Source organism: Rattus norvegicus, chromosome X, assembly GCF_036323735.1.
Source record: "Rattus norvegicus strain BN/NHsdMcwi chromosome X, GRCr8, whole genome shotgun sequence".
In the NCBI taxonomy this organism is placed as follows: domain Eukaryota; kingdom Metazoa; phylum Chordata; class Mammalia; order Rodentia; family Muridae; genus Rattus; species Rattus norvegicus.
In genome coordinates, this window is record NC_086039.1 from 77843381 (window position 1) to 77856612 (window position 13232).

At 34.4% G+C, this 13232-nt stretch overlaps 1 protein-coding gene across 2 annotated transcripts in view; it reads right to left on the bottom strand.

Annotated features, from left to right (window-relative positions):
* Positions 1 to 385: 385 nt before the first annotated feature.
* Brwd3 (bromodomain and WD repeat domain containing 3) overlaps positions 386 to 13232 on the bottom strand; it is a 93475-nt gene continuing 80628 nt past the window's right edge. Inside the window, exons 38-41 of one of the 2 annotated variants that reach the window (XM_008773357.4) lie at positions 12509 to 12672; positions 12090 to 12187; positions 11128 to 11286; positions 386 to 7357 (exon numbers count right to left, since the gene is read on the bottom strand). In XM_008773357.4, coding sequence (XP_008771579.2) covers positions 6603 to 7357; positions 11128 to 11286; positions 12090 to 12187; positions 12509 to 12672 — 1176 coding nt within the window. In that variant the 3' untranslated portion in view covers positions 386 to 6602. The remainder of the gene's footprint in view (positions 7358 to 11127; positions 11287 to 12089; positions 12188 to 12508; positions 12673 to 13232) is intronic. The other variant, XM_039100563.2, reaches the window with a different exon arrangement.

Below are 13232 nucleotides of genomic sequence, written 5' to 3' on the forward strand. Positions count from 1 at the left end.
CGTGCTACTATACAAATTTTAAACAGGACAAAAATAAACCACAAAACACCACTAAGAATGAATAAAATACTTATCAATATTAGTAACCTGCATAAAATGACTCGAAATGTTTTTATTTCTGAAAATGTTTGTGAGAAAATTTATGAAACTGGAAATTCTAAGGGCACTGGGCAGGTATCAAGTAGAATTTTACAAATTAATGAAAGTATAATAGCATAACAGTTTTGAAAGTTCTTAGTATATGTTGAAAGATTAGTATGCTAACTTTTGCTAAAATTAGCTACTAGATGTGTATATTCTGCAGGTGAGAACTTTATTAGGTCAGGTACTACAGATGGCAAAGGAAAGGTAACTAAAATTACAAAACAAGAAAATTCACTCCAAATTTTGGGGGAAAAAATAACACCATAAAATATTTTATTTAATGTTATATTTGGTCTACCAGCATTATGCATCATAAAAATGCTTTAAGTACTTATATAAAAATCTTGAGACAGGAAATGAGTTTAAATATAGCACCAAAACTCCATTTCAAAATTAACTCACAAGCTCAACATATTAGTTTCAATTTATTTTTGTTCATTTTTGGAAAGTAGCTTTAAGGAATATGTGGTAAATAATATATAGAGAAAGCAAAGGGCACTCTTCCCCTTAATCTTCTCAATGAGGCAAACAATCTTCTGAATACTTCAATAAAGTTTTGTCATAAAAATTCTTTAATTTTTCTATTGAAGAAATCTTGCGGGTAAAGAAAGTACAGAAGTTTTCTAACAAAGAATTTTTAATGTAACATATTCACATAGTAAAAGAGGGTTATTTTAAAGCAGTCAAACAGCTAAACAAAAATAACACAAATAAACCCTGACTTCAATCTGGGTATTGTGAAAATTGGGCTGTCAGTCAATTGCTTCAATGTCAGAAGAGAGGTGAACTATTCTAAGAGTCTTCTCAATTCTAACAACACAAAACAGACAAGCTGCATATAAAAGATGCAAACCAGTCTTTTGGAAGCTTATTTATCTTGAACTCAGTAGAATTCTTGACACTGGGAGAAAACTTGTGGGGATAGATTTAAGGTCAAGGTGAGTGTTCCTGGTAAAACATTCAGACCCCAGCTCACTTCATTTCTCTCCCTCCTAGATTTACATCAAGTTAAAGCACCATTTATAATAAATTCATAGTCAACAGGCAATTTAACCTCAAATAAAAGACACTGGGTATCCATAGCTCAGCTGTTAAAATCTAACAGTAAGTATATTAGAAATCTAGTTACCTCAAGAAGCACACAGAATAAAGAGCTCATGGGTGCTTGGGGCTGCTATTTAAGGCACCAAGGAGCCCAAATTTTTAAAGTATTTCCATCACATTGATTACCTAAAGGTGATCCAAAGAATACCAGCAAGAATAGGACACATCTTTTCTTTCATAGGAAGTTGCTTCTTTCATAGGAAGCAACTCAGTTTCTAAGAAGTAAAAAATGATAATAATAAAATATCTTATGACAAGAAGACTGACGGATTACACGATACAATCTCTAAAACTGGATAGTTAGAAAGGTTAACTTCGTAGTTCTTAAAATTCTTTAGTCTTGTTCATTTATCTCTAGTATGAATTAAGGCATAAAGCAGCAAGAGTGCAACTGATTCCAAACAACTTGGAATTTTATTGTAAACATCCCATAAAGAATGGCAACAAATTTAGTCCAGTATTTCTTGTCTTTGAAAGTAATTGCTTATAATGACCAACAACTGCCAAACAAAACATCTTTTATAAACCAAGCCAGTTTTGTTTACTTTTCTTCCCCAACTGAATTTTAGTTTAATGGACAGACTGCCCATACACAACAGCACATCAACTCTTAACTGCATGTTTTTTCCATTTTAAAATTTATGGACACTAAGAACAAACATAAAGTACAGTTTTGTTAATACTGTGTAAAGAATTACAAAAAAAACATGGAGGATAAGTTACAGAACAGAGAAATAAATTACTGATTGCCATCACGACTGTACTATTTAACAAATTAACATTTGTCGTACTGCCTAATGTATATTTGGTGACATATGCAAACACACGTTTTCCAACTGGGCTTCTAGATAAGTCAATATGGGATTGTAAAAGTAAATTATGAATGGTGATCTCAATATGTATCAATAATTTTAATTTTTTTTAGAAAATAATTACTGTCGAAGTCCCATAGTCTAGACTTAATTAAGATAGGTATAAGAATAGGAAATGGGCATACATATAAATAAACACACCTTAACTCTAAACTCTAGGGTCTTTCTATATTTTCTCTTAGAAATGAATGTGAAATTTCCAGTCTGATTGAAGTATGCTAGGTTAAGTGCAGTCTTCATTGTGAAAGAGAAGTAGATATAAGAGCAAGCCCAAGAGGAAAGACAACCAAAGAAATACTTAAGAATTCTAAGACCACAGTAAGGAATAAATATCAAGAAACCTGAGTGCTCTCTATGTTCCATAAAATACAGCACCATAAAAACATTTCACTTAATTGGATTTTAACCCAAACTTTGTAAATGTGGCAAATTAACACTTGGGTGTTATGAGATGTAAAGGAAAAAAAAGCATGCAAATATTTCACCATGAATTTTAAAAGCAAGCCTTAAAAGTGATCTTAGAATATTTTCAGTAACATTCATAAAGCCTTGCATGCCACCAAGATGTTGGTGAATGTGGTTAGCATTTAAAATAAAGGACTTTAAATATCAAGCTCTATTCCTTTCCCCTGAACTATTAATTTCAGATTTCCAAATGTTATTGTAATTGCCTAAAAGGCTGAACATCAAAATGTAGTGAAAATCACATGTTTTAAGACTCCTTTTTTAAGGGCATGGGAATGCAGCTTTAAAGAAGTACCAGTTGGCAAATGTACTATGATTATATGATTCCATAAATACTAAGGTGTGTATCATTACCACAAACTTACACATTTTGAAAAATGCTCCAAAAAGCTTTATTAAAAAGTTAGAAGTGGCATTCACATCTTTCTCTTTTAATCACTGTATTGTCTGATGACAATCTACATGATTAAAACCAAACCAAAAGATAAAACACTCTAATTTACAATATCTGAAAGCCAATTTAGGTTTAGGAGAACTAAAGTGTGTTAAAGGAAACTTAGCAATTTTACTTAGTTCCTTTGCCTCTGGGTGAAACAAAGCACCATAGAAACAATTTCTAGAATAAATCTGATTTCTGGGGAGGGAAAGAGAAAATACAAACAAATGAAAGACCAAATTAAATTAAAAGAAAAGAGGGACACAATTACATGACAAAACCAGAATTGTCATCTAGAAGACATAATGACACGGATGATTTAAGCATTAATAAATGCACAGGCTGAGCTCTAAAGAGGCAAATAATTGGTAGACAGTGTCCTCCATAGAAAATAGTCTCTCTTTTTAATGTCTGGTAGAAGATATGTCAAACTGGAGAAACGCTACATACATATAAGTACACAAAGACTTTTACAAAACCAAATTTAGTCATTAGGCTAGTGGGTTTTTGCATGTTTTGGAGAGCATCCTATTGCTAGATGAGATACATACAGCAAGCCAGAGAAGAAACACATGATTCAATTTTATAAACATATACACATGCTAAGGTCATAAAGCTTGGACTCTGAACATTAGCATTCATGAGAATTATGCTAGCTTACTGACTATTCAGATATAGCATAGGATTAAACATATACATGTGAGTGCTCTCATGGGCCTAAATAGAACACTGGTCATCATTTGCAGAATTCTTAACTCATTCCCTACTTTCTTTGTTATGGCTGAACCCAGATCTTAGTTAGGTTTAAAAGATCTCTAGAAAACTGATATGATAAAGTATTCAATATGATACAAATCATGACACATTTGTAGGAAGTGGTATTTAAAAAACCTAAAATATAAATTGGGGAAAGGGGAAGTCCAGATTAAAAAAGTAAAAATATTATTTCCCAGACTTTTATTTTCACACTTATGAAAATAATTTGCATGCAAACAGAAAAGTATCTGTTTGATTTATAATAAATGATAACTATGCTCACCTAACATACCCTGGTGACTAACTCTTTAAATGCTAATTACTGAAATCAACATCACAGCAAAATGCTGTTCACTAGTATTTCACAGTATTTCACTACATATAAAATATGCTTAAAAATGTCTTTAGCCTTATTATTCTAATTATGTAAGCCTAGAAAATCTTGACATTTGGGGAATAAACGTGGCATTTTTATTTTTCAAAATAAATTATAAATAAAGCTCCAGACTGCTAATATCACACAAATGACAATTCTTCTATATTTCAAGAGGTCAGCTCTTCATAGAAGAATGTCAACAAAATTTTCACACTAAAATGGTACACATGATACACATTTGGGGATATCCAGGAATTTAAGCAACTATAGTATGTTGATTGTTGTAGGACAAAATGTTAATGACTCCAGGAAAACACAGGCACAATTTAGTCTAAAAGCCCACGAGATAGATAACTGAAATAGTATATTTTCGTAAAAAGAAAAAAAATCAAATGTAGACTCTCAAATGGGAACATTTTGAATCTATACTATGGCAAAAATGGCAGTTGAGTTTATAACCAGAAATAGTTTTGGTATAGTGAAGAAAAACAACAAAAATATCAGCTTGGTCTGCTCTCTAGCAACAGACATTAGTGCCATTAACAGTTCATTATATTTTCTTAAAGCCTGAACATCATTTCTACTGCAAGTGAAAATTGCTTAAGGGTATTAGTTCAAGAATAAAACCCCCAACCCCACCGAAAAGCAAAGTTATGTGTGTACTCCTTCCTCTGCACTTAACAGATTTTCAGATGCATGAAATGATTAAAAAGCATGAGACAAACACGTCAGCTTTAGAAATATCCTGGACCACCAGGCATACATTAAGAAAAGGTTTTATCACACAAGTCTGATCTAAGTGTAACAAAGCTGCTGCTACAAAAGCAGAGATCAATTATTATCCCCCCCTCTTACTTCAAGAATTTATGTAACAAAGTAGCACATCTGCTATCTCAAATCTGAGGAATAAAATTGATCTTGGAACTGAAGCTCGCTTGTGGAACCACGTGCACACTCTATTGCTGTAAACAAGACCATACATGATTTTAAAGTTTCTTTTTCAACTATAAAATAACGATTCAAAATATCTGTTTGCAGTGCAATGAGGCTCTTTTCTGGAAGTCTAGAACAGAAGAACCCTTTGGAATGAGAACAGAAGAACCTATTAAAGTTGCTTCCAAGTATTAGCTAGCCAAAATATTCCAGCTAAAGTTAGGTGCTTTGATACTAGTTAAGATTCAAATGAAAACCAGTAACTCACGGCTGTTAAATAGAGAGTGGCAGCAGATATATATATATATGCAGTAGAGCAAGTCTACTTACACAAATACGTTGTATAAAAGCCTAGAGCATATAACACTTAGGAAACCTTGTTAATCACAACTATTAATTTGAGAGCCAATATGATTATTGAAAAACCTCAGCTTATAGCTTAGGAGTATTCATCCCTACGAAGCTTGTTCTATTTCTCCTTAGTAATGAGTAACAGCATCTATTTTCCTTAGCATTTCCAGTAGTTGTAGTTAGTAGAGGTAGCTGAGCTACTGTTCAAAGAAGTTATTCTTTGTGGATGAGGATTTTTTTTTCAAATGTTTAAGTTACGTTTAAGCTACACAAGTTCTATTAATGCAATAAAATATAACAGGAAAAGAAAAATGGATGCAAGAAACTTTTGCATTTGGCACCTTGTCTAGATTGATACCTCAAGTATTCTCTTTTAATAAAGTTAATGCACACATCAGGACACACCACAATGATTTGCTACATATTTACAAGGCACCAACCCTTTCTCACCTTAAACGTGAATTAAGCAAATCAATGAAAAGCATATCAAGATACCCCCCACCCCACCCCAAAACTGCAGTATAAATATATACTTCAGTTCAGTACAGTTCGTGAAAGTTTGGCCTGGGAAGAGTAAAATAATCCAGATCGTTCTTACAATATAGAAACTGTAAACATTTAATAGCTGCCTTTAGGATTGGTGTATTGTGCAAAAGTTATTATTACTGGGTATAGGAATCAAAATGGCAAAAACAAACTATATAAAACTCTGTAAGAAGGTGCTATACTTCTGTGATACAAAAGCAAAGAGGGATATTTTATTGAGATAAAAATGTCATGCTACTCTTAAGAAGCAGAATGCTCCTTTAATGTAGTAAATCTGTAGTGTGTCTGTGTGTATGTATGTGTGTGTGTGTGTATATGTGTGTATATGTATATGTTTGTACGCAAGTGAGCACATGTCCATGCATGTGTATGTGCACACACATATATGTGTGGGCAGAATTTGTTTTAATTTAAGGCCTAATGAGTAAGGCTTGTTTGAACAAATGAAGTGTGGAGATTAAAAGTCTTGAAACAAATGTATACTGGCATAATGGAAAAGCACCAATGTGAAAGGAAGCAGAAGTCCCCACACAACTTGCTTTGTAGATTTTCTGATAAATTCCCTGCAGTAGAAGGCCATTGATTTTATTTTCAAAAATTATTTTAAAATCTCTAACTGTTAATAATTCCATCCCATGAGATGGCTAACCCTGGCTTTTTCTGTCATTTTACGTACTCTGCCTGATCTGGATGTACCAAGATTCAGAGGATCCTCAGTGGAGACAAAGTTGTCATTATCTGAATCATCATTATATAAAACAGTTCTCCTGCCTTGGTTTCTTGTTTTAATCCGTGGAAGTCTACTGAAACGTCCTGCAAACATCGTATCAAATTCATCATCTGCAACTCGTGCTCGTTTGGTTCGGCTGGCTCCTCTAGAGGCACCTCTTCCTCCTCTCCCTCGTCCTCGCCCTCTCCCTCCACCTCCACCTCGTCCTCGACCCCCTCGTCCCCTGCCACCTCTTCCTCTGCCTCCTCTACTCCATCTACCCCATCTTCCCCATCTGCCTCTTCCTCCTGTGCCTCTCGTCTTCCAGTTTCTTTTTCCAGTGGCATGCTGTCTTCTCAGTTTTCTTTTAGGTCTGGTTTGTATGAATTTGCTATAGTCATGGTCTCCGTCTACGTAATCTTGATCTGTCCTGGAAGTGGATTCAGAGTCAGAGTCAGAGCCAGAGGTACTTTCTGAACTTAAACTGGATCCTAACTCTCCACTCTCGGAGGAGGATAAATGTGCTTTTTCTTTTGTTTCTTTCATTTCTTTTTCTTCTCCTCCCATGCTTTCATCCTCTTCTGAAGCACTGAGTAGTTTTCTTTTGGCTCCTGTCCGAGGCTCTCTGCCATCAACATTTGTAAGAGGACCATCAAGGGAGTGATCTAGAGCAAAACATTATTTTTCAAAATTAGGTCTTGACATTGTAAGATAGTCGTTGAGATTAAAAGTCAAAGTCATTGGACTGGGTGTAGATATTAGAAAAGACACTTAGGTCTATTTAAAATGAAAGATATTAAAGTTTGATTCTTGTTCCACTGCTTCTTTTGGAGTTACACAAACAAAAAAGATATGGAAGGATTGTTGGGGATATCTGGGTAGACAGTTTAGCATTAAACTTAAGAATTACAAGGAAACATAAATTACAAGTTTCATTCATTCATTCGCTGAACAAATACTTTGCAATAACTTACTAGTTATTAGAAGGTAGTAGAAGGAGGTTGCAACATGATGCTGAATGAGAAAAGTACCTGCTGTCATAATTCACACTACTGAGGACAAAGTGATGACACAAATGCAACTTGAAGTTAGAGATGAGTGTTAATGAGGGCTGTGTCTACAGGGTGCTATTTAGACAGGATGAAACATTTAAAGAAGCAATTAATGAAGTGACTAGAGAAAGACAACACCTGATTTACATTTAAAAAATGTTCCTGCTGTTATACAGAGAACAGATTGTAGGAAGTAGTTAAATAGAAGTAGAGATCAGCTAAAAGAACTGTGAAGTTAGTAGTCTAGGTAAGGCACGATGAGGTGCAGAGCCGTGATATCTATAATCTATTCAAACATTTCATCCTAGAAGGCCAACCAGAATAATTTTTTTTTATTTCAATGGGACCTGTTGAGAATGGTTGACATCAAACACTAAGAACAAAACATAGTATATGTCCTAGATTTTATAGACTAAGAAACTGGGTAATGGGTAGAAGTATTTGCTACGTTGAGAGAAACGCTGAAAATTCAACAAGTTTGGGCAGTGTGCTGAGGAAAAAAAAAAATCATGATTTTCTAGTTTTAGGTGCCAGTAGAAATCTAAAAAGAAAGACATGAAAGGAATAATCAGCATTTAAAAGGGCAGCTCAATGGCAATATGCTTAGCATGCATGAGACCCTGAGTTCAGCTTCAGATATACACTTGCATGTGTACATATGAAAGTATATCGCCAAAACAAATGAAAACATTATGTAGATATATAAGCTGGATCTCAGAAGACTGTGGAGCTAGAGAGAGAATGCTGTGAATTTTTCAGTCCAGGGAGAGCAAATAAAGGGAAACAAAATGGGTAAGGAAAGCAAGCTATATTATCTTAACATTTACAAATAAAGAAAAAGCACCAGTGGTAATAGGGAAGAAATAGCCACTGAGCCATGAATGAAACAGGAGAGTAAAACAGGAGAAAAGACTGGTGATTACAGTCACAACATTAATTTACTAACGGGGTTTGTTTGGACTGAATTATGTGCCTTCGAAATTCTTAAGTTAAGAGCCTAACTCCCAAAGTGCATGTGGAAACTGAAGCCTTGTATAAAGTATTGAAGATCAACTGAGGTCTAAAATATTAGAGAAAAATTGAAAGTTTCTAAATTTCTCTCTATCTCTCTATCCTGGACACACAATATAGATAGATAGATAGATAGATAGATAGATAGATAGATAGATAGATAGATAGATAGATAGATAGAAAGACACTGTATCACCCCAGAGCCGTGGGGCCAAAGACAGAGAATTATAGTCAGACATACGGCCTTAAGGGACACAACTTAAATGTGGTATTCTATATGCTTGAGGAAAATAAAGTTTTTTTTTTTTTTCCGATAGTAATCTCTATGCTTTAATTCCCTGGACTTGGGGACTCCAGAACTGTGGGAAAATGAAATCTTGTTTAAGCTGCTCACTCTGGCATCTTAGTATGGCTGTCAGAAGTGACTAATACACTCAGCTACAGACTAAGCACTATCACAGAACAGCAGGAGATAAGATATTTCAGCAGTCTTAGAGGGACTACACAGATGGTCAAGAGGGCCTGCTGTTCTTGCAGAGCTCAGTTCCCAACAAAACTGCTATATGACCAGTCCCAGGGAATCCGATGCTGTCTTATGGACTTCATAGGCACTTCATTAACATGTACAAACTCACAGATAGACATAGACATATGCACATAATCACAAATAAAAATTTTAAAAGAATTATAGAATTAACAAGACTTTACAACTCTGTATATGTGAGAGCTAAACGGAGGGTTAAAAATTCCTGAGTGCTAATTTATAAAACGCTAGACTGCCTCCAACTTCACCATTCTGGATGTTAAGTCAGGAAGATTAAAGAAATCCGAGGTGAGCTTAGACTATGCAGTGACATCATACCTTTAAAAATAAGAGATTGAAGTTGAATGAAAATGATGAGTTTGAGACACAAAGACAATGACCATGGATGACATGTACTTTTAAGAAGCTCTAGAAATGCTGGTGGAATGAAAAGTTGCTTGCGTTGATACATCAGGGAGAATGGTTTAAGATGGGAATGGTAGCATACAGTTTTAACTCCAGTACTCAGGAGGCAGAGGCAGTCAGGTCTCTGAGTTTGTGGCTAACCTGGTCTACAGAGTGAATTCTAGACAAAGATCTACAAAGTAAGATTCTGCCTTATAAAAATATGATGACTGGCTTAGTCAACAGATTATCATTAGACTTCTTTTTTTCCAGGAGCCAAAAACGTCCAGTGAGCTAAACAGTAGAAAACTCTGAAAATACAACTCAGAGCAAGCAAAGCAAAGCAAAAGAACTCTATATGGATATCAGTAGAGGCTCCAAGTCAGGAAATAGCTGACTTGGAGGACATAGGAAAACAGTGTCCAGGGTCTTAAGTACTAAGAAAAGGACACTGGTTTGGCAGTTTCTATTACTGGTGATCTGGGCAGAAGAACTTTTTGGAGAGTGGCTGGAGCAACGGGTAGGGTATAAAGGACAAAGGGATCCTGTATAAAAGAGGCAGGAAATATAGGCTACTCTGTCTACAAGATTTTCCTATAAAGTATTGGTGGCGTAAGTATGTACAATGCAATAGAATCAGAAAAAACAAAATTACAAAATGGGAAACATAAAAGCACATTTTAAAGTAGTATGTTTCAATTGCTTGTCAGTCTTTTAGCTCAGATCAACTATAACATGTTTTAATATTTTTCATATAACCAGTAATATATGTATAAAGTCTATTAAGTTATTTGGTGGTTATAAAACATTGCATATGAAAATTAATGTCCATTTATGTATATATGATTTATATATATGAAGCTAAAATAATAATCTAGTGACATACTTTTAAAAGCAAATTAAATACTTTTATAAACTTCAAATAGTTGGAAAGAGAACTTCCTCTGAGCATGCTCAGGGTGTAGACAGGATTCTGTAAAATAGCCTCTGAATACTAGTAAACTTCATACGATCATGGATTAAGTCAATTATTTTTGCAAGCACCGTATTATTTTCTTCAAATAAAACGTTACTGGAAGAGCTTGCAAGAATAAGACCTTTAAAAATATGACTTTTGAGTCCTTTCAATTTTTATTGACTTGGTTTAATATATGAAAAATCCTAAATGTGTTGAAATCTGGTTCTTATGCACTTGGGAGACAGATTATTCATTTAGTTTTTTTCTCTTATGCATTCTATCTTATATTTTCTTTTAAAGTAGTTATTAGACATCTGTTCCTAATTGTAGTCCTAAAACTCCCTTTGACTTAAATCCAACCATGGTGCAATTCTTACCAAGTGCTAGGACACACTAATTGTATTACTCTAACATACCAGCTTATGACTCATTATCTATCATAAGAAAATAGAGAATATGTTACCGCTCTCATAATCAATTTCCTACCTTGTTTAGCTGGTAAAACTCTATTACGAAATGATTTGGCTTTCCCTGGGTCATGGCTATTTCCACTTCTACTATATCCACTGCAACTTGATGGAGAAAAAGGCCCATCCCCTTCATCATCAAGTAGATACAGTGAAACACCTTCAGCAGCATCTGAAACTTACATTTTAAGAGATTGTAACATTAACAAAATTTCATTTGTTCTTCAGGAAAATTAGTACAGGCTGCTGCATTATCAAATTCAAAATTGTTTTACAACTGGTAGGTCGCCTATACTCCCAAGCTTTGGAAACTCGGATAGGAGGGCAGTGAGTTTAAGATCTACCTTGGCTATTTAGGAAGACTTTAAAACCCACCCCAAAGTAGAAATGAAGACAAGAGAATAGTTTATCATCACTAAACATTCAAACACAAACTGCCTAAAACAGAACAAGGAAACACTTCTATCACATGTTTAATCTCGAAGTCTTATGTCGACAACAGTATTGTACAATTTTTTGAGTTCTTATAAGTACAGTTGCAGACTTTCAAAGGGATATCTAAATTCATCTAGTCAGGGGTTAGAGATGGCTCAGCATTTAAGCTTTTCTAGAGATTCCAACTTGGATTCCCAGAACCTACATGGCATCTTTCAACTATCTGTAACTCCAGTTCTAGGGCACTTGACACCAGCTTCTGGGCTCTGCGGTTACCATGCACACACATGGTATACAAAATACAAGTAGGCAAAACACTCATAAACACAAAATATATGTCTTAGAAGTGATTTTCCAAATCACCTAGTCAAACAAAGAAACCAAATCACCTGACTTAATGTCTTACTGGAAGGCCATGTAAGTAGCACGTCAAATAATGATTTAAAATGCACTTTTAATCTAAATTGCACTCTCTATGGTACTACCACTTCTATATCCTTGAATAATCATCAAACTATAGAAGACAAAAAACAAAGATATATTTACCAGGAGAAGAAAAGGGAGAGCTAGTCCTGGCATAAACCACTGAGGTATTCTGGTCATTTTTAGGCTGTAACTTCATTTGCTTCTGTTTCCCTTTTGGACTGCAAAAAAAATGACCATCTTTCTGTTAATAATTCAGTATAATAAATAATGACAAAAAATTCTTAAGGCAACCAAAAATGAAACTACCTAAAATCAAGCGAAATGTCTAAAATTGGTGATTTGACAAAGTTAAACTTCAACAATTGAAAAGATGAAAAAAATAAACAGTTAAAGGCATAGGAAAATCTACATGACAATAGCTTGGGTCACAAACTCCATTTTCTTGAGGAGACTTCCAGTACTTATTCATGAGCTTTCACAAAGGAGGTGACAGGCACAAAATGCTTTAAAGCAGCAAATGCTGCTCCTATATGCTCTACCTGGGAGCTCTGCTGCTAGATAAGGAGCTGCTGCTGCTTCTCAGACGCTTTCTGTACCGTGGTCTTCTCCTCTTCTGACTCTGGATAGCAGACTTATATTCGGAGATGATATTTTTAATGCGATTTTCAAATAAGGCAGACAACCTCAGTGTCATGCTATAGATCTGGAAAGGTGCAAAGTACAGCCTTGCTTTAGCCATTATTTTAGTTTTAAGAAAAGTATGAGCCTATCTGGACCAACATGAACATCATCTATCTATTTGAAAAAGACATGAGGAATTAAGATGTCATTTTCATTAAAAAAAATAATAAAAGCTTTAAAAGATATTTAGTTCTGTGAAAGCCATGAACAAATCTTCATAGAACAGGAAAGTTTTACTGAAACAATATTCTGTAAGATAATTTAATATGTACCATAAAGCTTTAAAGATATAGCTATCCTTTGGCTAATAATTTTACTACTGGTCATCTGTTATAAGAAACCGTCAAGGAACTATACACGCATAAAAACATGCTCAAGGATATTAAAGACATTACCAGCAGTCATTATTTGTATACAGTCCAAAAATTATTTCTTTAAAAATCTAATTTTCTAGCAATAGGATACTAGTAAGAAAAAATGAAACAAAACCCCTAATAAATTATGAAATGATCAGCTATTGGAAAATATCAAATATCTTATTTTAAACAATAATACAGACCAGAGCATCTACCAACCCTCATC